The sequence below is a fragment of the Neophocaena asiaeorientalis genome, unplaced genomic scaffold (assembly GCF_003031525.2).
Source record: "Neophocaena asiaeorientalis asiaeorientalis breed wild unplaced genomic scaffold, Neophocaena_asiaeorientalis_V1.1 scaffold75, whole genome shotgun sequence".
Classification (NCBI taxonomy): Eukaryota; Metazoa; Chordata; class Mammalia; order Artiodactyla; family Phocoenidae; genus Neophocaena; species Neophocaena asiaeorientalis.
Window position 1 is genome coordinate 1,789,300 of NW_020172719.1, and position 24,025 is coordinate 1,813,324.

General features: G+C 53.7%; 1 protein-coding gene across 7 annotated transcripts in view; it reads left to right on the forward strand.

Annotated features, from left to right (window-relative positions):
- The window catches only part of ATP2B2 (ATPase plasma membrane Ca2+ transporting 2), a 192,693-nt gene that overhangs the window by 106,916 nt on the left and 61,752 nt on the right, over nt 1-24,025 (forward strand). For 6 of the 7 annotated variants that reach the window (XM_024740200.1, XM_024740193.1, XM_024740194.1 and 3 more), the window contains 4 exons: nt 3,823-4,020; nt 10,886-11,143; nt 12,153-12,278; nt 23,817-23,942. In XM_024740200.1, the coding sequence (XP_024595968.1) occupies nt 3,823-4,020; nt 10,886-11,143; nt 12,153-12,278; nt 23,817-23,942 (708 nt within the window). Of the gene's footprint in view, nt 1-3,822; nt 4,021-10,885; nt 11,144-12,152; nt 12,279-23,816; nt 23,976-24,025 lie in introns of all 7 variants that reach the window. The other variant, XM_024740197.1, reaches the window with a different exon arrangement.

A 24,025-nucleotide genomic window follows, 5' to 3' on the forward strand; every position in this document is an offset into this window, starting at 1 on the left:
TCACTCAAGGTCCCAGAACAGTGAAAAGACGAATACTCTGCCCCTGCTGGCAATGCCGTATGGGGGTGGCATATGAGTTCAAAGGGATTTTCTGCCCAGATTCTGGGCACCTACTGTGTGCCAGGCATTTCCCATATTGCACGGCCTTTCACCTTTTCCCCAGCAGGCAGAGCAGAGGGTTGTCCCTCGGCCCCAGTTTGCAGGTGAGGCAACTGAGGTTCCGAGAGAAGGGGTGCCACTTGCCCAAAGTCTCAGTTAGTGGCAGGTTGAGACTGGAATTTGGTCCCTCTGTTTCTGAAAGCTGCCCTGAGGCTGCAGGCAGCTGCTCTGCAGAGCGCCCCCTCCTGGAAAGATAGGGAAGCTCCTCTCATGATGACATCTCAGATGTCTGCATTCAACCATCAAGAACCCTTTGCAGGAGGAGAGAAAAATGGCTTTTCTGGCCTCCCTTTTTCCAAGGAGGTGAGATAAAGGCTACTCAGAGGTCACCTCAGGACAGTCTGAATCAAATCTCTTAAATGAGGTTGACAGAGAGAGAGAGTATGAAATGTCCATACTTTTGTGTGTGAATAAGGCTTAGTTTTTTAAAGCTCACTCACTTCTCATTTGAGCAAGATGAGAAGCCCCTCCCTTGGTGAAAAGGGCCTGGGCCAGGAGTCAGGAGTCCAGCCCCAGCTCTGCAGCTGAATCACTGTATCTGGGCCAAGTCATTTCCCCATTTCTGGGCCTCAGTTTTCCTGCCTGTCAAATGGGAGAGTGAGACTGGCTGACCACAGGACTTGTCCTACTCCAACAATGGGAGAACCGTGGGGGACGGGATGGGGGGTGCTTTAGGAGTAGGGTTGCCAGATTTAACAACGTGAAATACAGGATATCCAGTGAAATTTGAACTGAGGTAAAAAATAATTTTTATTAGTATGTCCCCAGTATTATAGGGGACATAACTTATACTAAAAAATTATTTGCTGTTTATCTGAAATTCAGATTTAACTGGTCATCCTGTATTTTGTCGGGCAGCCCTATTCAGGGCCTTCACCTCCACTGGACCGCTCCCCCCCCCCACCACCGCCCGTTTCTTTGATACAGATAATTTATGTCTTCACAGCTTCTAGATGAAATCTGGCCACCCACCTTCCATCCAGATCCTCACCACCCACTGCCACCCTCCTGCCAGTGCCCACTTTCCTGCCTACATAGACATTCTGGAGCCATGGGCTGACAGGTTTCATGGGTCTAGGAATTCCTACACCGGAGATAGGGGTGGAAACTCAGCCAGACTAGGGGACTTAAATCAGCGGAGAAATTTATGTCCATGTGTGTCACGATGGCTAGAGGGACACAGTGTCTCTGGCTGCTCACAAGCGGCTGGTCCCATTCTGTGCCACGTCCACATGTGTGCACATAAATTAGTGGTACTGCATCCATGTGTTATCGAGAAAACTGTCTTTGGATATAAGGTATCAGAGCTACCAGTCCCCGGCCTTCCGCCAAGCCCATCCTTCATGTCACGTGTGGGGAAACTGAGGTCCAGAGGGAAGTGGCTTGTCTGCAGTCACATGGCCTTCCCCTGTGCCTGTCCTCAGCTTGACCGCCCTCCTCCCCACCTTATTGGGGGGAAGTCTTCCTGCAGTCTTCTTCCTCCAGGAGGTTGTGATTAATTACTCCACCTCCTAAGACTGGACAATAATAACCCGATATCCTCACCTGGTTCCTGGCATAGCACTAGGCACCTTACACGGACAGCCTGCCAAAGCCTCGTCCTGCCCCTGTGAGGTAGGCCCCGCCGTTGCCCACATTTTACAGAAGGGGAAACTGAGGCACTGGTGGTGAAGTCACTTACCCAAAGTCACTCCAAGTTGGGATTTGAGCCCATGACATCTGACTCCAAGCCCCACCCGAGTTCTTGGTGCTTGGTCTCAAACTAGCCACCTACGGGCTAAATCCAGTTTATGGATATGTTGTGTTTGGCCCTGGAATGTTTTTAATGGGGAAATTTTACATCAAATTCCAGGTGTCCAGCTTGTCTTAGAAGACCAGAGAGTCTACCACACTGGGCCCACAGTCCCCCACAGGAGATGAGAAATATCCCCTTTAGAAGGGCTGAGATTCTTCACTTTGCCCCAGTCCCCATCACTCCCTGTTGCCTCCCACCCACCTACTTCACTCATTCACAAAACCTGCCCGACCCCACAGCTATTCTCATTTGCAGCTCCTGCCCTGTGCTCTGACCCAGGACCCAGGATCTCAATGTTAGGCCTGTGAACAACCGGATGACAGAACCTCTAAGCCATGGCTAGACCCCCTGACCTGGAGGACACCCATATTTTCTACTGGTCACACTACTGGTAGACTCCAGAACATTTGAATCACAGGCACTCAGGAGATTCAAAGACTCATCTCTCCTTGAATCGACCAGGAGGAGCCCAGGAGGTGGGCTGGTCCCACTGTCACCAAACTTCTCAGTGAAACCTTCATTTACTCCAAACCTTACGAGGAGCCCCAAAATGTGAACAGACCCCAGCAAGATCACTTCAGGGCCTGTAGACCTTGAAATCCCTGGGCTCCTCAGGGTCCGTACATTCTATTGAGCTCTCCTATTTTCATGATGGGGAAACTGAGGCTCAGAGAAAGGAACTGGCTGACCAAAGGCATAGCTAACTGCTGTAACAGGCCACTGTTGACTGTGCCTAGCCCCTTCCTCAGAGGCCCACCACCCTCTCAAATTCTCCCTTCTTCCGCTCATCAAAACCCACTCCCAGGAAAAAGCCTGAAGCTCGTTCACACGGTGGTGTCCAGAACCAATGATGGCTTCCCCTCCCAGGGAGTCTAAAGGAGTTGGAGCTTTTAGGTAAAGGGAGGAATTTCAGACATTGTCTGTGGGTAGAACTGGGCAAAGGAAGGAAGACAAGGACCTCCCTGCACTCCCTGAATCATACTACATCGTGCCTGCCTGCTCTGGATATGGAGCTCCCAGATGCCACCACAGCACAAGAGGCTGGGGGCAACATTTCCATGTGCTTCGAACAGGGCTGGCCTGGGTTCTCAGGTCCCAGGAGTGGCATCAAGGCCACCTCTGGGTCTCATGAAGGCCTTGGTCTCTTCCTCTATGAAATGGGCATAACAGCTCGGGCTCCTCCCTCCCGTGCACAGGCAGGACAGCGGATCTCCAGTGCTTACCTGCACTGATAGGCAAGGCAGGTGTGGGGTTTCTTTGGGAACGAGCCACCCCCGGCTCTCCCATGAGGTCTCGCCAGCCCGGCTCTTGGCGGCGGTAGGTGGGTGTCTCACGGTCGGCATCAGCACCTAGAAACCCAGACAGGAGGCCGCATGGCCATGTCCTGTACCCCTGAGCCGTAGACTGTGGGACTCCCAGGACCGCTGAGCTCCTGCATCCCTGAGTGTGGGGCTTTTCCCTTCTCGGGACACTCCCCAGCATTCACACCGGCCGGGCCTGCAGCAGCGAGAGAAGCACGGGTTGAATGAATAACTGGATGAATGAGCGAATGAACGACAGACTATTGGAGTTCTAGAAGCTGCGATGTGATAGCTTATCTATGATAGTAGATATTAGACCACGAGGCCCCACAACTGTAACAGCAGAATGTTCCAGTCCTCCAACCCCAGCACGCTAGTGTCTCTGTTCAGGAGACCCTCTGGGCCAAAGCAAACACTGGGCGCCGGGCTCCTGGTGGGTGCCTGCCAGCCCCCTGCCTCGTTTTTGCCTCTCTCCCCTTCTCTCCTCCCTCTGCCATGTGGATGATTCCCGGAACGTGTGTGTGTCTCCTGGGCCCCCAGGCCAACCTCTCTGCACTCTGTCCGCAGGTTTGCCAGGTACCGCTCCAGACCTGGAAAAGAGAAAGCAGATTTTTGGGCAAAACTTTATACCTCCAAAGAAGCCAAAAACCTTCCTGCAGCTCGTTTGGGAGGCACTGCAAGACGTGACGCTGATCATCCTGGAGATCGCGGCCATCATCTCCCTGGGGCTATCCTTCTACCACCCGCCCGGTGAAAACAACGAAGGTAAGACAGGGCCTGGGACCCCTGCTGCCCACCCGGCAGCACGCGTGCCTGGCCACACAGGAGGGCACTCGGGGCTCGCGGCTGTGGCTCCCTCCAGGTGAGGAAACCAAGGCCCAAGGGGCAGGGCCTCACCCACAGCTAGTGGGTGGCTGAGCCTGACTCCAGGCTGAGAGTGCCCAGCCCCCATTCTCCCATGTGTGAAATGCAGGGGTTGGACCAACAACGGTCATGTTAGAGTGAGTGTTTATTGAGCACTTACAGGGTGCCGAGCTCTGGGCTGAGATGCTGTCCTAACAGCCCCATGAGGTAGGGTCCATGATTATGCCCATCTTAAAGATGAGGAAACCAAGGCACAGAGAAGTGAGTTAACTGGCTCGAGGTCACCCAGCGAAGAAACAGTCCCCAGGTTTTGCACTGGAGCTTGTTAAAAACACCACTGCCCAGACCACTCCCTGAGAGACTCTGGTTGTGTTGGATGGAGCCCAAGGGTGGGTGACTCCGAACTTCTGTCCAGGCTGCTCTCTAAGAGCTCCCCACTCTCACAGCTGGGGCCAGAGGCCCCGAATCGCTCACCCGTGGCCTACATCCACTCTCTGATCTGACAGGGCATCAGCCCTGTTCTCAGATGCCCTGCTCTCTGGGTGCTCCAGCTTCTGAGCGCTCCAACGCTGGGTTTCTCCTCAGAACCCCGAAATTGCTGGCTCCTCAAGGCCTGCAACTACGAAAAAATCCATAATGACGTCAGAGCTCTGTGCACCTGATATTCTACAACAGGGATCACAAACTTCAGCCCACGGCCGACTCTGGCTCACCTCCTGTTTTTATATGGCCCGTGAGCTAAGATTGGTTTTTACATTTTTAAGCGGTTGAAAGAAAATCAAAATAATACTATTTCACGGCACGTGACTATTGTATGAAAATTCATATGTCGTCGTCTAAAAATGCAGTGTCGTTGGGACACCCCCATTTCTTTTCCATGCTGTCTGTGGCTGACTTCCCACCACGACGGCAGGGTTGAGTGACTGTGACAAAGACAGCAAGGCCCACAAAGACTGAAATATTCACTTTCAGGCCTTTTATAGAGAAAGTTTGCCAACCTCTGTCCTAGAAGGTCAGGAAGGGAAATTTTGCTCCAAGAAAGCCGTTCTCCCTCTCCCTGGCCAGACACCGCTCTCTGAGTGTGGAAGGAGAATAAAGTGGATGAAGACTCAGTTTCTGAAGTGAGCCCATTCTCCCGGGTTAGAATCCTGTCTCCATCACTTCCTGGCTGTGTGCCCTTAAGCAAGTCACTTTCCTTCTCTGAGTCTCAGTTTCCTCATCTGCAAAACAGGGCGACAAGACCTCACCTCGAAGGGTTATTACAGGGAGATGGTGAAGGGCCGTGTGGACAACGTGGCACACACAGAGGGCACCTGGAGGTGCTGGACCTGCAGCCGGTGCGGGGAGACCGCCCCGGGCTTCCTTCCCTGCATCCCCGTCGGGGATCCCATGCTGTGTGACTTGTGGGAGAAGGGCTCTCAGTCCCGGTCCTAGCTTGGTTCAGTGTCAGGCACACCCTTGTGGGCCCAATGCTGAACATGTTTTCCCACGTGACGAGTCTCGGACCTGAGAGGGCATCCCGAAACCTGTCCTGGGTTCTGAATGGGGACATTGTTTTGTGGGTGGAGGAAACAGTGTGCCACTCACCCAGGGAGGGTTCTGGGGCAAACCCACTTTCTCAAAGTCAGGACTTAGAAGTCGTAATGGAAAACCTCATAAATAAATGAGGAGGTTGGGGTTAACATATACACACTACTATATATAAAATAGATAACCAGCAAGGACCTACTGTATAGCACAGGGAACTCTACTGAATATTTTGTAATAACCTATAAGGGAAAAGAATCTGAAAAAGAATATATGTGTGTGTGTGTGTGTGTGTGTATATACACACATGTATGTATAACTGAATCACTTTGCTCTATACCTGAAACTAACACAACATTGTAAATCAATTATACTTCAATTTAAAAAAAAGAAAGGAAAAGAAAACCTCAACCTCCATTCATCCTTCATTCCAGGAACTGAGCACCACCCAAGGGCTAGGGCTTCACCAGCTCCATGACAGCTTTCCTTTATGATGACAAAGTCTTTTAAACCTGTATCACTCTATGATATATACATAGATAGATAGGCAGACAGATATATATGCACACATATACCATGAGATATGTGAGATCACATATTTTTTTGTCGTTAGCTTTTTATAATCTGATTTGGTGTCAGTAGAAAAGTATAAACCCTTTTCTTTGTTATTAATTATAATTAGACATTTTCTCATCAATGTGCTGTGTAAGTAGATAATCCTACGAGGGTCACTGCTTCAGGCAAGCAAATAAAAAGTGAAAAGCATGTAAGAAATCACCCTTATGGGCCTCCTTTCCCCAAATGAGAAAGTGGTCTCTGAGGTTCCTTGAACAGCTGTCACCCCACCCGCTCCCAGGCCAGAGTTTTCTGAGAAACTGGATAGCCAAGTCTATCTGGCCAACTACCTCAGTTTTATACCTCGTATTACTAGCTGATTTCTTTTCTCTGCACGCCCTCTTTCCAAAGAGGGTTTAAAGCAGATAAATTTGCTACCACGATTGAGATATAAATTTGACTTTGAACTTCCTGGCAGCCAAAGCAGAAAGTGAATTAGGATGATTTGCATAGCTCAAGTAATCAACAAGGAGGAAAGCTAGTTCTTTAGGAAGATAGCATGTCCCCTGACAATGAATTCTGGGATGAACTTTCACGTAGGATATTATGAGAGATGCATAATGGGCAGCGTTCTCTGCAGAAGTTTTCCAGAAAATATAGAAGATGGCACACGGCTACTTGCATGAGCCTTGAACAAAGCTAAGGGTGCAACACAAAGCATAATAAGAAGGGTAATTCCTACTATTTTTAGAGCCACCACTAGTTGGAAGCTTTTAGGGTAACAGTTCATTTGATCCTCACTTGACCCTCACAACAACCCCGTGGGCAGGTGCTATTATTACCCAGGAAACCAAGGCCCTGAGATGGTAAATGACTTGGGAGGAGGTCAGACTTTGGGAAGCGGCAGAACCGTGACTCAGACCGAGGCGTTCCAGCTCCCGAGCCCACGCTCCTATCCCTCGGCTGCGTTTCCTCAGAAAGTGACCAGGTTGAGTCAGTGGAGAAGTGACCTCATGTGACCCAATTTACTGCAAGATTAGAACTCAGCAGGCAGATGATAGAGGGGGTGCAGTGGGAACATGGATCAGGCTCCCAGGCTGTACCAGGAGGAGCCTTCCCCCAGCCCTGCACGCAGATGGCTGTGATCACCTCCATCTTAGAGAGGTGGGAGCCAAGGCCCAGAGAGGGGAAGGACTTGCCTAAGGTCACACAGCTTTTAGACAGTAGGGCTGGCTTTTAAACCCAAGGCTTCTGGTTCTTTCTACTGCCCCTCCCTTCCTCCAGCTGAGACAGTAGCTCAGGCCACACTCAGTTGATGAGGGCAGATGTACACACTCTAGTCCCACAGAACGAAGTTCCTGCACTTCACGACCGCGCTACCTCCTCCCCAACACCCAGGCCCCGGCCTGAGCTCTGAGCTCTGGACCTTCCATGTTGCCTGGACCACCCCCTGCCATGTCAGACTCAGGCTGCATCAGTTATGTATCAAACGACGCTGGTGATGAACTGCCAGGCGCTAGGCCGCCTTGCAGCACGCATAGCCCTTCCCTGTTGGCTTTCTTGGCTCAGAGACCTCCAGACACTTGTCAGAGGTCACACAACACTTTTGTGGCAGGGCTGGGATAGGCATACCCCATGTTTCCCACTCCCTGCCTGTGACAGCTCCCCTAGTGCCAGAGTGCCGGCAGAGCAACCGGCACGTAGTGGGTGCTTAGAAAATGTTTGTGGCTTGACCCGTTTTGAGAGTCCTTATTCGATGCCGGGCCCTGGTAACCACCTAGAAAGTAGTTTCCCCATTTTACTGATGAACAACTAGAGGGAAGCCCAGAGAGGCCAAGTGGATTCCCCAAGGTCACACAGACAGTATGCGGCCCCACCCTAGAAAACCCCACGTCCAGGGAGGGCAGCTGCAGGTTTCCCAGACCCTGTGGTCACGATCTCCAGATCCTGTCCCTGCCCCGGTCCAAGGGAGCCCCAGAGGAGACCTCAGCAGGGCCTCCCCACGCCCCCCTCTTTCGTCCCCTTTCTCATCTCTTTCCCTTAATTGAACCAGAGCTGCAGGAGCTGTTTTCAGGGTTTGGCAGCTCCCAATAGCTTAAGCAATCTGCATCCCTACTTTCTTGCCGTCCCAGGGCACCATGTAGTCATCAGATAGTTCTCAAAAAGCTAATGGAACGTTTGCTGGCCAAGTGAGTGCCCTCAAAGGCCCAGAGGGCTCCTTGGTATTGAATCAGCAAGGGCAGCAGACGGGGCTTGGAGACAAGGTAACAGGGTGTGGACCCACTCAGTTACCATTCCCTTGGTTCTCAGAAGTCAGTCCAAAGAGAGAAGCTCATGAAAAGGAGAGGACCAATGTCTGCCGTGTACTCACCACATGCCAGGACCTTACTAAGCCCTGGGCTCACAAAGTCCCTGGGGTCATCCCACTTTATAGCTGTCCAAACCGAGACTCAGAGAGGCCAAGTCACTTACCCAAGATCACACAGCGGAGCCTGGATTTGAAGCCATGTCTTTCCAGTTCCAGGGCCCAAAGGCTTTTCATCGTCCTGGACTGTCTCTGAGTGTCCTAAACGTTTCAGTAACTGAAGCGGGGGGCCATTGATGAAGCACAGGACAGGGACAAAACAGCCCTCCCACTTACAGAGCCTGTGGCAGGGGCAGGGGATAACAAAGGTCCCAGAAGGAGAAGCACTGGGCTCTGTATCTGGAATCACTGCCCTGAGTCCAGGAGAATGCATCTCCGTGTACTGGGTTTCTCTTTAGCAAGGTTCACCTGTGTTTCCCAGTTTGGGGGATTTCACTGGTGTTGTTCACTAGTGGAGGGGCACCTTAGTTCCCCTCCTCCCATCTTCACGTGGTTCTGAAGTCCAACTGGATCCCCTCTGCCACGTGGGGGCTCGAGGCCCCATTCAGGCTGCCTGTGTGATGATGTCACGTGCTGGACAAGAAGCCACCCTTACACTGAGCGTTTACTGTGTGCTCGCTGTGTCAGGTGCTTTACGTACAGCCTCTCCCCAGTCTTCACCACCACCTAGGAGGGAGCACCTGTCATTACCCCAGTTTTGCAGATGAGAAAACCAGGGCACAGCGGTTAAGCAGCTAGCTCCGGGCACACAGCTGGGATTTGAGCTCAGAGCTATAGCCCGAGGTCAGTTACCATCACCATGATAACGATTATCATCACCACCAAAGGCTGGTTCAGTTCAACAGTTTAAAATGATTGGAAAAGTCTGAAATTCCCAAAGAAAAGAAAAGTGGCTTTGAGAACCCCACACAGTGGTATAGTTGTTTATTAGCCGATGAGGAGTGGCTGGTTCAGCCAAAGATGTGGAATTTTTTAGTGACCCACACCGCCAGCCTGCAGTGACTCTGTATCATCTCAAGCATGGACCCACCAGCTGAGCCTTGACCCTTCCAGGAGCTGAGAGCCAGAAAACATTCCCTGGTACCACCTGGCCTTCTGGTCAGGTTGCTTTCAACCCCTCGTTTCCCAGAGAGTCATGCTGGGGACTCTTGAAACTGCTGTTCTCTATTCCTTGGGACTGAATTAGACTTCCAGACAGTCGACCATGGGTCTTTGGCAACATTTTCTACTTTCCCAGTGAGGCCAGCATGTGGCAGAGAGGGCCGCTGGGCTCAGGGATAGTGGGCAGGCCAGGTCCAGTGTCAGATTCCAGGCCTGGATTCAGACTCCAGATCTGCTGTGTGATCCTGGCTGAGTTGCTGTCCCTCTCTGAACTGCTTCCCTCCTCTCAGCCAGCTTGAGGATTAAAGTGAACACCTGGCACACAGCAGACCTTGCAAATGGCCCAGTGGGGCCCAGCCTCGGTGGAAGGGGCCCGCTCTGAGTTTTCTAGGAGTGGATCGTCAGATGCTGTCCATGGAGAGACACTTCTCCACCCCCCAACCCCTGCCCATTGGAAGGAAGGGCCTAGGCCAGTCCTGGTGTGGCACTCACCTCTCTGGGCCTCAGTTTCCACATCTGTCCATGGGGGTAATACCTCTGACTTACCGGATCCTTCTGGGGATGCAGGAGACGGGATGTGCGGAGGGGCTTGGAAAGGCCCTAGAGCTCAGCACCATGTGGGCAGGACCTGCCTTCAAGTCCTTCAAGTCCGAGGCCTTGGCATCAGATGTGTCTGGTGTCTTCTTTTCCTTTGTCACATGGTGGGTCTGGCAGGCCTTAAGCAATGTGGGGCCCAGACCTGGAGGTTCAATGGTGCAAGGGTGTGGGGTGGAGGGTCACTGTGGATCAGACAAGTGGCTCAGAGTGTCGGTGTCCTCACTGTGTAGTCGGGGCTCAAATCCAACAAGGGCTGAGTAAGAACCTCCTGGTGCTAAGCACAGGCTGGAGCTTTTGCCTTCCTCCCCTTGAGCCTGGAATGTGGTCTCAGCGACTCCCATTTTGCAGATAAGGACACCAAAGCTTAGGGAAGGCTTACCCAGGACCATAGAGCGGCAGCAGCAGGATTCAGACCAGCTTGTTGGAGGGCAGGTCCAGCACTATGGCTCCCGCCCCAGCCTAGAAACCTGCCTCACAGCTGCTGGAAGAAGGGAAGGAAAGGACATCAGCAAAACTGCATTTTAGACCCTAAAGCACTTGCACTATTGATTGCTGTGAGGCCCCTTCTGCCTGGCTGACCGCCCCCCCACACACACACCTGCTTCCTTCTGCTGTCTGCAGGATGTGCAACGGCCCAGGCGGGGGCAGAAGATGAAGGGGAGGCGGAGGCAGGCTGGATCGAGGGGGCCGCCATCCTCCTCTCGGTCATCTGCGTGGTCCTGGTCACGGCCTTCAATGACTGGAGCAAAGAGAAACAGTTCCGGGGCCTGCAGAGCCGCATTGAACAGGAGCAGAAGTTCACCGTGGTCCGGGCTGGCCAGGTGGTCCAGATCCCCGTGGCTGAGATCGTGGTTGGGGACATCGCCCAGGTCAAATATGGTAAGTGACCCAACCACAGAGCCACGTTCTGGAGCTGGCATCTGGGCACAGGTGGGACCCGGAGAGGCTGGTCCAGGGCAGGGGGTGGATTCCTGAAGGCTGAACCCAAGCCAGGTTGTCTTCTGAGCTCCTTGGAGAGGTGGAAGGCTCCTTTCTGGAGGTAAGATTCCAGAATCCATTTAAATCAGAAATGGCAAATACATGGCACACGTACCACAACTCTCCAGACTTCTACCCTTAGCAGACATTCCTAATCAATCTCAGCTCAAAGCCTAGATACATCCTCAGACGCCTTCTCAGTATAACACTCCAAGGACCACTAACACTCAGAATGGGTTGATGAGGTGAAATCCATTTCCCACCTCTGATTTGGCTGTTAATGGGTGGTTGTTGGGCTAGAGAAGGTGTTACAGGGAGTGGACATGGGTGAGTGAACATTCTAGGCCTGTGATACTGCCATGGAGAACGTGAGCAGGCTGGTGCCAAAGGGGATTTAGATGAGATATGTCCTAGGTAAGTAGAGGCCAAAGATGGGGGCAAGATTGGCAGGCCTCTCCTCACTCAGCCCTAGGGGGCTTGGTTTCCTCTGATAACATGCCTGTCTTGGGGGCCTCTTCAGCCTAGTCAAGAGAGATTAATCCCTTCCAAAAGAATTTCCCCAAAACATAGTTGAGACCAGAGAAGATTGAATCATTGAGAAAACTGGGCCCCAAATCCATGCCATGCCAAGAGAAGCACTTTATAAACTGAAGGATATGCCCACCCAAGCTAGGATTATTGCGGGACCTAACCTCAGCCCCCCAGGCCTCATGCCCTTCACCCTGGCCCCAGGCTTCAGTTGTCTATTGTCCTTTGATGGGTGCCATCTTGGCTCCTGTATCCTGGGAACTCTAGGCAGCCAGTTCCCAAGGGCGAACCTTCCTTGCAACCATACCGTGAAGAGAATACTCCAGCTTCTCCAGCCACCTGAGACCCTGCTGACTGACCCCCTCACCCTTCTTCCTACCAGGCGACCTCCTCCCTGCAGATGGCCTCTTCATCCAGGGCAATGACCTCAAGATCGATGAAAGCTCCCTGACAGGGGAGTCTGACCAGGTGCGCAAGTCTGTGGACAAGGACCCCATGCTGCTGTCAGGTGAGCTGTGGCCCACGGTGGGCTCACTCCCATTGCCGGTTCCTGCCCCCATGCCCAGGGGGCATCCATGTCCCGTTTATGAGGCTGGAGGGTCTCAGAGACTTTGGTCCTTGTCTCCAGATCTCTGGCCAACTCGGCCCCAAACGAGGACTCCCTCCCTTTTCCCCTGCAGTCGTACATTGATCCTACCGTGCACTGAGCTGCACTGCAGGCCCTGGGGCGAGCACAGTGAATAAAACTGACAACGAATTCCTGCCCCCGTGAAACTTACCTTCTAGTAAGTTGATTTTCTGAAAAGTCGAACACGGAAGCCTGTTCTCGTTAGAGATGAGAAAGAATCAGTCTGGTGATGCCTACTCTAGATGTGTGCTGTGTGCCAGGCATTGGGCTGGAGGCTGGGGGACACAGCAGTGTACAAGGCAGAGGAGGCCCCAGCCTTGAGGAGCTTGTAGTATAGTGAGGAGAGACAGACAATGTTAAAATTCCAGAGGGTAATACATATATGATGAAAAAAAAGCAGGGCGATGGAGTGCAGGTGGTGGGGGAGGTCGGGGCGGCCACGTGTGAGCTGAGGTGTGAATGATGGAAAGGAGCTGGTCTTGCAACTTGCCAGGGAAAGAGTGTAGCAGGGAGCAGGAGTAGCAAGTGCAAAGGCCCTGAGGCAGGACCGTGAGCAAGAGGGAGACCTTGTGCACCATGGTCAGGAGTTTATAAATTTTCTGCGTATGCTGAGGATTCTCTGGAATCAGCAGTAAGCTGATCATGTTTACATTTTTAAGATCTCAGTCTGGCTGCTGCAGGGGGCAAGAGAGGAGGGGAGACCCTGCAGAGGTGAGGCACCAGACAGGTGAAATACCCGCCCTCCAAGCAGGGACACCAAAAAGGCTTTATTGTCCAGCAGCGCTCAGCAAACATCCTCTGAGCAGTTGCTCTGGGCCAGGCCCTGGGCCCTCCCTTCCATGATGTTACAGACTCATCCCCTGGCCTTGGAAGCCCCCAGCTTGAGTAAGCTGGGGGAAGCAGACCAGCAAGCAGCTGATTCTACAATAGAGGAGTGAGGAAGGTGTGAGAAAACCGACAGAACAGAACTATCCAGAGAGGTGGAATTGAGCTGGGGTTTAAGGGGCGAGTAGGAGCCCACCAAGCAGAGCTGTGGAGAAAGGGCCCTCCTAGCAGAGGCGCAGTGGGATTTCCTAGAAATACAGAGGAGGAGAGCAGCATGTCTGCAGGGTACGACGGTAAAAAGGAGTGAGAATTAGGTCTGGGGCATTTATTATCAAGAACTATCCAACCAACATTTATGAAGCACCTACTGTGTGCCAGTGGTTAATGAGACAAACAAGGTCCCTGCCCTCCTGGAGCTTAGAATCTAGTAAAAGAGACAAACAAGGAAGGAACAAACAAGCAGATATTTAACATAATTTCAGATAGTGATAAGTCAGGTGAAGACATTACACCATTATAGTGATATAGAGACCCTGAGGAAGGGGACGGGAATCGTAGTTGATCAGGGGAAAGCCTGTCTGAAGAGGTTGCATTTGAGCTAAAACCAGAACAATGAGAAGAGCGAGCATTGTAGGCAGAAGGATAGCGAGTGCAAAGGCCCGGGGCGGGGTCTGACCAAGTGCTCATGGAAAGCCTCAAATGCCCTCTTGGAACGTAGAGCCACACGAGAGCTCAGTAAATTGTCATTGCCCTGTGGCCCTGGTTCCGACCTCTGGGCTTCAGTGGTTGTCAGAGAGGCGAGCATCCTTGGGAGAAGTGGCCAGGTGGGTCATGGGGATGAGTGGAAGTCGAGGGGAGGTGCTAGGCCTGAGTGGATGAGTGATGAAGGTTCCAGACAGTTTGGAGGAAGGAGAGGAGGGATGGTTCCCTGGCAGGAGGCTGGGGAGAGAAAATGTTCAGGATCACTGACCTGAAGCGTGAGCAGCCAGCCACAGAGGTGGGCACGGGTGCCAAGACGTTGGAAAAGAGCAGCTCTAGCAACGGTGCAGAGTTGGATGGGAAGTCGGCTGGCCAGCTGGAGTGGAATCAACCACTCTAGTCTCGACCTTCCATCTGGCTGGAAGCCCAGGCAAAGGGAGTAGACCCTGGGCCTCTGGATGTCAGGAAATGGGAGCCAAGGTCTCCCGTGGTGTCTTTGTGGGCAAGATGGAGAAGACCGTGCTGAGGCCAGGGGATTGCGGGCAGTTTGTGCTGACTCTTGAACTGCTGGCAATCTGGTGAAAGGTTTCTAGCAGCCTTCCCTGGAGCTCTGTCCTGTTGCGGTATGGAACGTATGCCCATCAAGTTCACAGAGACCACAAGTCCAGGAAGGCTGACAAAGAGAAAGCAAGGGTCAGTACCCACAAAGATGGCCAGAGTGCAGGGTGAACTAGACTCAAGAGAATGAAACTTGACCGTGAGCTGCAGTACTGACATTCAGAAACCCAGCTGCCTGCCGGAGAGGGAGGGCAGTGGCTTAGCCCAGGCTCCTGGGGAAAAGACAGTGAGAAAGGGGCATGGTCAGCCCGCTGGAAAGCAATCTAATTGGAAAGAGAAGGATTCTGTAACAGTCAGAACCATTCTAGGAACAAAAGAGGCTGCCTGTATGGTAGTGAGTTCCCCGTCACTGATTGTGTGTGAGCAGGGCCTGGACAGGCTATGGGTGGGTGTGTTGTAGAGGAGGCCGAAACCCTGAATGGGCGCTGCATTCAGTGCTTCTCCCTGCAGTGAGAGTCACAGATTCGGTACACCTGTCCTCACCTGCACCTCTGCTATAGACCCACCTTGTTTCGTTCCTTCTGCCCTGCCTCTGCTGAGGCCGTGCCCTCCTCCCACACGGCTCTCTCCCTTCCCCACTGCACATTTAACTCCTGCCCATCTGCTCAGTCCCGCCTCCTCCACGAAGTCTTCCCTGACCACCCCTGCCCTGTACCACCTGGGACCCGTGCATTAGCGTGTGACGTCACACTGTGCTCGGCCCATTCGGGCACAGCCTCATCATGCGGGTTGAGTTTTGTGCTGCGCAAAGCATCTCACATAAAATAAAGAGCAAACCCCTCCACAGTGCCACCACCCAAACAAATCCAACGGGTCTCACTTTTAGGGGCCCCTTCCATCCTTGGCCGGTCCAAGAGGGTGGGAGCCCGAGCCTGAGGCTGTCGGGAGGTCAGCCCAGCTCCACCCCAGGCCCTGCACACCTTAGGGCTCAGGCACTGTCTGCCAGAGTGAGGAGGGAGGCTGCGCCGCGTTGTAGAAAGAGCAGAGTTGGGCAGGCTGAGCCGGATCTGGGCTCTGAAATGAACTTGCTGTGTGGCCTTGGGCATGTCGCTTCACTTCTCTGAGCCTCCGTTTACCTGTGAGGAGAACAGTGATGTCCTGGTGTGTGATGTAGGTGAGGCCCCTACCTAGCACAGCGCTGCCGGAGGGATGCTCACGGTAGGCTGGTTCCCTTCCCTGTTCCTCAGACGGAGCCTGGACTTGGGAGTGAAATAGCCTGGGTTCACATCCCGACTCTGCCCTTCACTGGCTGGGAGACCTTGGACAATCTTCTTACCCTTTCTGAGCCTCCATTTTCTCACTTGTAAAGTGGGAGGGTAACCCCAGCTTATATGTCCATTTCCCCTCCCTTCCCTCTTCTTGAATGTGTCCCCTTTCCCCGTCCCTGGGCTGGCCCTGTCTCTCCCCCATCCAGCTCCTCTCCACCTTCAGCCTGCCCAAGCCTGCCTCCTCCAGGGGGTTCCCCTGGATTGCTGTCTTCCCCAGTGCTCTGAACCCTGCATAACTGCCATTTGGACTCTCACATGACCAGACATCTCGGACCCTTTCCCTGTGCTGGTGGCTTTGCTGGGCCTTCTGGTCAGATGACCCTCAGAAAACACAGAGGGACCATGCTGGGGGCACCTGCAGGGTCCTCATGGTAGTTCAGACGCCCCCACATGGCATCTGGCACACTGGCTCAGCCTAGAGGAAGGCAAAGAATGCTCAGTTCTGGATCAGGTGGCCTGCCATGCCCGACCTTTAACCCTGGAAAGGTCCCTTCCTCTCTAAGCCTCCACGTCTGTGTCTGTGCAGTGAGCCAGTGAGGAGCCCTTCCCCCCTGCCTGCTCCACAGGGCTGTTGTGGGGAGCACATGCCTGGACAGATGTGACTGTCCTCTGTGAACGGTACACGTGTGAGATGCTGTGTGGTGTGGAATGAACACAGCCTTTGGAGGTAGACCCTCCAGGTTCCAGCCCTGCATTGGCTCCCACTATGACCTCTGCCCATCAGGACCTCAGTCTCCCCATCTGACAAATGGGGGCAGACCAGCCTTCAGAAAGATTCAGATGTCTCCAAAGCTGTGGGCACAAAGGAAATCCTAAAGGCCTGGAGCTCGCCCCCCAGGACACACAGGCAGACACAGGCCCATGTCTGCAGTGGCTTCAGCCCAGGCAGAGTAGAAACGTGCAGAAATCGCAGGTCCCCACGTCCACGGGGTGAGGTAGGGGGAGTGTGGACACCAAACCAAGCACTCACTTGCTTCCCCTGCTGCCTGTGGATGTGCCCCCTGTGTGGCTGCAAAGTCCTCTCTCTGCAAGGGGAGCAAGAGATTCAGATTTTTCAGGTCAATCTCCCGATGTTGAAGACGTTGGGAAGAAATTCCAATTTTTCAAAAACCTGTGTGGGTCAGACAACCTATGGGTGGGCCCTGGAATACAAACTCTGACCTTGGCCTGTTTTTTTTCTTAGTTTTGTATTTTAATATAATTTCAAACTTTCAGAAAAGTTGCAGGACTAGTACAATGAACGCCTGAATGGCCTCCCCTCTGGTTCAACTGCTGTTGCCATCGTGACTCCCTTGCTCTCAGGAGCCTCCCTCTCTGCTTCATCAGGGCCTCTTCCTACTCCAGGTGTGTCTCCCAAGAAAAGGAGTCCTCATGCATAACCACAGCATAGCGGTCAATTCAGGAAGCATTGATGCAGTACTGATACCCGACATACCATCCATATTCACGTGTGCCAACTGTCCCCACAGCATCCCCCAGGCTGGGAGCCAGTGCAGGTTGCCGCGTGGCCTTTAGATGTCCTGCCTCTTCAGCCTCCTTTAACACAGAGCAGGTCCTCAGCCTTCTTTTGCCTTTCCTGGAAGGCCAGTGGTTTTTAACCTGCCTGGGTCATGAACCCCCATGAGAGTCCCATGAAAGCAATAATCCCTCTTATGAGAAGTAAATGTCCGGACGTGTCACCGTACAGCCTGTCAGTGGACTCACAGACCCCTAGAGAACCATGGTCTGGTCTCGATTTGCAGCTGGGGAAACTGAGGCCCCAAGCAGGCGTGTAAGGCCCCACCAAGGCCAGGGCCAGAGGGAGACTCCAGCCCGGCAGCCTCCTAGCGCCCACATGCGAGCGCACCTCCGAGGACCCCTTGACTTCATTACCCAGCAGCGTGGCCTGTTTGAAGCACCTGATAGTGAATTCCACGGGGAAACCAACAACCAGGCACCATCGATGTGGCCATGGAAGGGCCAGGGGCCAGCGGGCCAGGGTGGGGACTGTCCTCAAAAGCAGCAGGCCCTGGCTCCAGCAGGCCCATTGGCTCGGTCCCCTGCAGGACCCCACCCTCCTCCATCACCCCTGGAACCAGAGCATGAACAGCATGAGGTTACCCAGGACATCGACAAACTCTCTCGGGCCTGCCGCCCACCCTGCCTGCCGAGCGGAAGGCCAGGCACGGGGAGCCGGACCTGCCACCACTGCCGCTGCCACCAGGGAGCCTAGGACAGCACCGTGACCGCAGGAAGGCCCAGTGTGCCGCTCGGCCCGCGCTCTCTCCATTACACTACCCTGCCTCTTCTCCATGAGAGGCAGCGGGGTGTAGTGGATAGAGCACGGGTTCAAGTCCCGGCTCCACCGCTCACGGTTGTGTGACCCTGGGCCATCGCTTAACCTCTCTGAGCCAGAGAGGCCACAGGTGGGCGGAGGGGCTTGGGGTTGTGCCTGCACTAAAACCTACCTCACAGGGCTGTTGTGAGGGGGACGGGCTTGTGGGCCATGAAATGCTTTGCCGACTGTCTGATGCTCTGTGAGCATGCGTTATTACTGTTATTAACTGCGTTGATAACAATAATGAAGACAGAACCGCGTCTGGCGTGGCAATCTCATTGGCTTTGCTTGGTGCTTGTGCCGGAGGCAGGTAATAATCCCCAGAGAAGGCCTCCGTCCCTTCTTCCCTTCTCTACCCCCAGGAAAAGACCTTTTAGAAGGTCTGAGCTCCCCCCTCTCCCTGTCCAAAGAGAGGCTTAGGAAGTCAAAACCAGGAGAGTGAGGAGCTCTGGGTTTAAGCCCCTACCTGTGCCTCATGTGCTGTGCAACCTCACTGAGCCACTTGCCCTCTCTGGGCTAAGAAGCTTCATTTTGTAAAGTTAGACTCCTCTAGCTCTGCCACCTGGGGCTCAGTGCACCCCACTTGCCATTGCATGAGGCTTTGGCCCCGAGATGCCATCTGGACCAGGCCTGCAGCAAGTCTGAGGCAGAGATGGGCTTTGAGCCTGCAGTTGGGAAAGTTCTGGCCGACACTCAGCTGCCAGGTCAGAGGCCGCAGAAGTCATCTGCAGGGAGAGGAGATGAAGGTTCAGGTGGGGCAGGACAGGCCGTCCCGTTGGTGGGAGCCCGCAGTGTTCCTTTCTGGCTCACAGATGGATGGATAGACAGATGGGCGGGAGCTAGATGCTGACAGAGCTCCCTCACCGCTCGCCTGCCTCCCTCTCGCTCCTCGGGGCTGTGTCCCCAAACAGCTCTGCCTCTGACTTTGTGCACAAGCCTTCCCAGCAAGGGAGAGAGAATAGGAGCCAGGAGCCACCCGGCCGCCCCAGCAATGCCCTGTGAAATGCGGGTGATGATAATGACCTCACCCGGGGGCCGTGGCCACCGAGTGGGAAAAGGGGCTCAGATAGTACGGGGTACATGGGGAACGTCCATAAATATTAGCTCTCTTCTTCCCTCCCCCCAGAATACTTCCGGCGGCTCCCTACTGAACCCCGAGGAGACACCCAACCCTGCAGCTCTGCACTCAGGCCACCCTCAGCTTCAGCCCAGCTGACCCGCAGCTGTCACACTGTCCCACCTCCCCCTTTGCCTGGGCTGTGTCCCCCGCCGGCCACGGGACCCTTGGGTCTCTGTTGTCCTGCGTTGTTGCTGATGTGTGCTGCTCCCCTCAACCCTAACTAGACTGTGAGCCCCTGACGGGCAGGGACCACCAGAGGCCCCCTGGGCCCCAGAGCCCGGCACAGAGCTGGACTCCACCACACTTGTCCATCCCATGAACAAGCGTGGCCCTGGAAGGGAGTGACACATGGTCAGTTTGTCTGCTCAGGCCTCTGCTGGCCCATGAGAACTTCCCGAGATGCTGCCTTTTCATGGAGGCTGCCCTACCCCACCCAGGAGTGGCCCTCATCTCCTTGGGACCTAAGGTGCCCAGACTTCACCATTGACAGGTGGTGACCTAAGCCAGACCTCCCCATTTTACAGAGGACAAAACTGAGGTCCACAGAGGAGACGGCTGGCCTCAGGTCACACAGCACATCAGCAGCAGACACCAGACTTGTTCCCAGTCCCCTCCCCCTCAGCCTAGGGTCCTCTCTATCAACCACCCCCCATGCTGTGTGTTCTGAGGGGCTCCATGGGAGCATAAGGAGGTGAAGGATGGTACCCAAGGGACCACGGACTTGGGAGCCTGGTGCAAGGCCCAGCCAGGGCCCCCCTCCCCAAAAGGTTCTCACCTCTGTCCGCACCCAAAGACCCAGGGCTTACATGCCTCTGGTTCCACTGCTGGAGCTGCAGCCCTTGGGGTTAAACATTGTCCCCTGCAGGGGATCCTGGAGCTGGGTAGTGGCAGCCTGGGGGTGACCTGGTCCGCTCTGTTCTTCCTCCTGCAGGAGGGGCAGCCAGGCTGTGAGGTCCCAGTGCGGAAGAGGGGCAGCCCAGGGAGGACGGCTGGGCTGGATGAATTTGACCCTTTGTGAAACCATAAAGATGGCTTATTGAGGGTGTGTGGATTCTCCATTATAAATGTAATACATGTCCACCATGGGAAATACAAAAAAGGAGGTAGCAGGGAGGACAGTGCTGGATTCCAGCTACAAGCCTCCACTGTGGCAGGAGGAGAGGACTCACCCTCAAACCTGCCCTCCAGGGGCTCACAGGCTAGTGGGGACACCGGGCTGGGAGGCACCCCCAGGGGAAACCCCGGGGGGCAGTCCAGAGGAGAGAGGTGATGTCCTTTTGTTGGGGTCAGGGAAGTCACCTAAGAGGAGAGGCATTTGTCCTGAGCCTTGAGGAGGAGGTTTTGGAGAAGAGGTGTGGGAAGGGCATTCAGGCGGTGATAACTATGTGAGCAGAGGCGGGAATGGGGCTGGGGACCAGGGCTGGACAGAAGGGCCCAGTGAGCTGTGCTGCGCCCAGGGCAGAGGGCGCAGTGTGGGAATCAGTGGTCAAGGGCCGGAAGAAGGTTGAGGTGTGATCCAGGGGGTGCTGACCAAGGAGTTTGGACTTTGGGGAGCTATGGGGGGGGGTGTCTGAGCTGGGGGGGCAATGCTCAGAGCGAAGGCTGAGCGTGCTGCTGGGGCACAGAGGGAGGGAGGACCAGAGGGGGAGTTTGATGCCCCCAACTCCTCTGGCCTATCTGATGCTAGGGCCTGGAGGACTCCCCAGGGCTCATCGAGGCTGGGTGGGGGGCATACTACGCCTTCACCCCATGTCCCCGCGTCCCCATGTTGCGGGCAGAGGCCACCTCCCTGGCTTCCTCCTTCCTCCCTCCTCCCTGGCCTCCCAGTGCAGGGCCCCCAGCTCCCTGCTGAGATGGGAGTGATTAGATTAGAAGGTGATTTGGGGTCTGATTATCTTGGGTGGAAATTGGCCCCCTGTGTCTTTTTCCATCCCGCCCAGGACTGGGGAGGTGGGGAACAGCTTCTCCATCGCCACCCAGGCAGAGCCAACTTTTTCACAAACATGTTTGAGACCAGAGTGTGAAGCCTTCTTTCCTGGGGAAAAGCAATACATGAGAAACCGGACAAGGGCTTGGTCCCTCTCCAGCTGGTGACCCTGGGCAAGCTACTTCTCCCTCAGTTTCCTGTTCTGTCGACCGAGGGCCAGTATGAGGACTAATGAGATGATTGCGTGTGAAGGATTAGGGTTAGGGTTAGGGCACAAAGCCTGGAGCGGAGTAGGTATCCTGCAGAAGGTAGCACTGGTCGCTGTTCCTGCCATCTACGCCCTGTGAGTGCACTGAAGTGTGTTCAGCCCTCACCTTTAAAGATCTACAGTGACCCCACCCTCACCCACGTTTGACCTCTCTGGGCCTCAGTTTCCTCCTCTAATACTGCTGGTATTTAACAGTCCATCCTGCCGGCTCCCACATGAGCTGAGCCCGTGCATGAGAAAGCATTTTGTCAGCAAGTTATCGTAGCTCCCAGAGTCCCATAGTTGGGCCCAGATTCTCCCTGTTTGTGCCCCTTGTGGGGTACGTGTGCTTCAGGGTCTGTCTGTGATGGGAAGACACCAGGCCTGGGCTGATCGGCCTGGAGTTAGTGTCCGAGCTCATTCTGTGGTCCCCACTGTGCCCGGCTCGGGGACTGAAGAGGCTGGGAATGGGTAAAGAACCAGCTGAGGTTCTCACGCCCTGAGAGCCCAGGTCCTGGTACAGCTTGCTGGGCTCCATGCTGCCTCTGGGAGCCTTCGTGACTTGGTTTACCCATCATGGATGGACAGACCAACCTTTACCACCTCAAAGGAGCTTACTGGAGGGTATCTGTCTGTCTGTAAAGCACTTTAAGATCCTGAGACCCTGGAGGCCAAGAGGCTGGAACACCACACATGCACACGCACACAGGCACGTGTGCAGACACACACGCACACACACACAGTCTCAAGACATCTCTCAGATCCCAGAAGGAAAGGGAAGGGGTGGGTGAAACCTCTTGAAAAGTGAAAAGAGATTCCTTGCTTTAAGGAAAGTGCTTCTTGCCCTGACTCAGAGCCTCTTGACTCTTATTTTAGATACAATCCTAATGAGTTTGTCCACCTAGACTTCAAGTCTGAAGCAAAGTGGGAGGCCAGGAGAAGGCCATCAGTGACAAGTGAGCCTGAAAACAGGAGGAAATGACCATGATCTTGAGGGGAAAGAAGGAAAATCTCTCAACAGCAGAAGGAGTTCAAGAAGCAAGTCATCAGGGCCGTGTAGTGGCTGGGGTCAGGGGCCGTGGCCGTCTGTCTGGTAGACCACGTATAGCTCTTCCTGTGCGGCCTGGGGATGGCCGGAGACCCTGCACCAGGCAGGGTTGGACTGTTAGTTCTCTGCTGAAGGAGAAATTGTATGCTGCATTGTAGAGAGCTTTCTAGCCAGAGCGGAAAAAAGGAACACCTGACAGGCCAAACTTCATTTATCTAGATTCTTTACTAAGCAGAGTGCCCTCTTGTCAAATAAAAGCTGACACAGAAACCCCAAAGATGAATAAACTTGGGGCCACTCTGACCAAAGGCCTCCCTTGCCCCCTATGGCTCCCGTCCTGCCCCCTGAAAGAATTCCAGGACCCTTTGGAACCCAGTTTTAAAAATCTAAAATTCTAGGAAAGGAGTTCTTAACTTTTCTTGCACTGCAGACCCCTGGGGAGGTCTGAGGTCATCATGGGCCACCCCTATTCAGAATAAAACTTGGAAATACATAAAATAAAATACACTGGATCACAAAGGAAGCCAATTAGATTGAAATAGTTAACGTAATTAAAAAAGAATTAATGTGTGGTGTAGTAACATATGTGCTTCTTTATTAGCACACTCAACAACAAGATCCAGCAGTCAGTGTAGTAATTGCCTTAGTTGTAAAATAAGGATAAGCCTGAAAAGTAGCTGCAACAGCTATAAAGTGATATTAAAAAACCCATGATTTCTGTAACATATGTAATGGTGTTGTGTCCACCACCGACACTCCCGGCGTTTATTGCCTATGTTCTTAATAGGGGGAAATGCGAAATTTCAGTTTGATGTTTGTGAAAATAAAGAGGTCATTGTTTTCTCATTCAACTTCATAGAGCCCTGAACTCTTTCCCCAGATCTTTGGGAAGTTGGTGGACCCCATTTTAAGCAGTCCAGTCCAGGGCTTAGTTGGCATTTTTTTTGGCTGGTTGCAGAGCAAGGTCTGGTTCTAGATATATCATTAAGGAAAAGAGGGAGTGGTCCCTGCTTGGCCCGTAAGACTGGGAGAGGGGGAAGGGGGGAGAGAGGAGAGAAGAAGGGATTCTCTAGGAGCGGGTAGGAGGTGGTAGGCCTGAGCTGTCTGGGGGCCTAAGAATTGAGGTATAGCAGTGTTTGAGCTCCAGGCCCATCACAGCACTATGCCAAGGTGAAATCATCTTTAAAGGACCCACCTTGAATACACACCTTGAACCTTAACTGTAGGTGGTGCCCTAGGACCTCAGCAGGCAAATTGCCTCGGGTCAACTGAGACCAAGTGCCTTCCGCTCCTTGCGGGAGGGGGCTTGGGCCGTGCAATGGTAACTTGGCTTTCGTCCCCTTCCCCAGGGACTCATGTGATGGAGGGCTCTGGACGGATGGTGGTGACCGCCGTGGGTGTGAACTCTCAGACCGGCATCATCTTTACCCTGCTGGGGGCCGGCGGTGAGGAGGAAGAGAAGAAGGACAAGAAAGGTAAGCCCAACGCTCTTGTGGACCAGAAAAGGAGCTCTTAAGGCCACATTTTTTTTGTTGTTGACTCATTCACTAGACAAAAT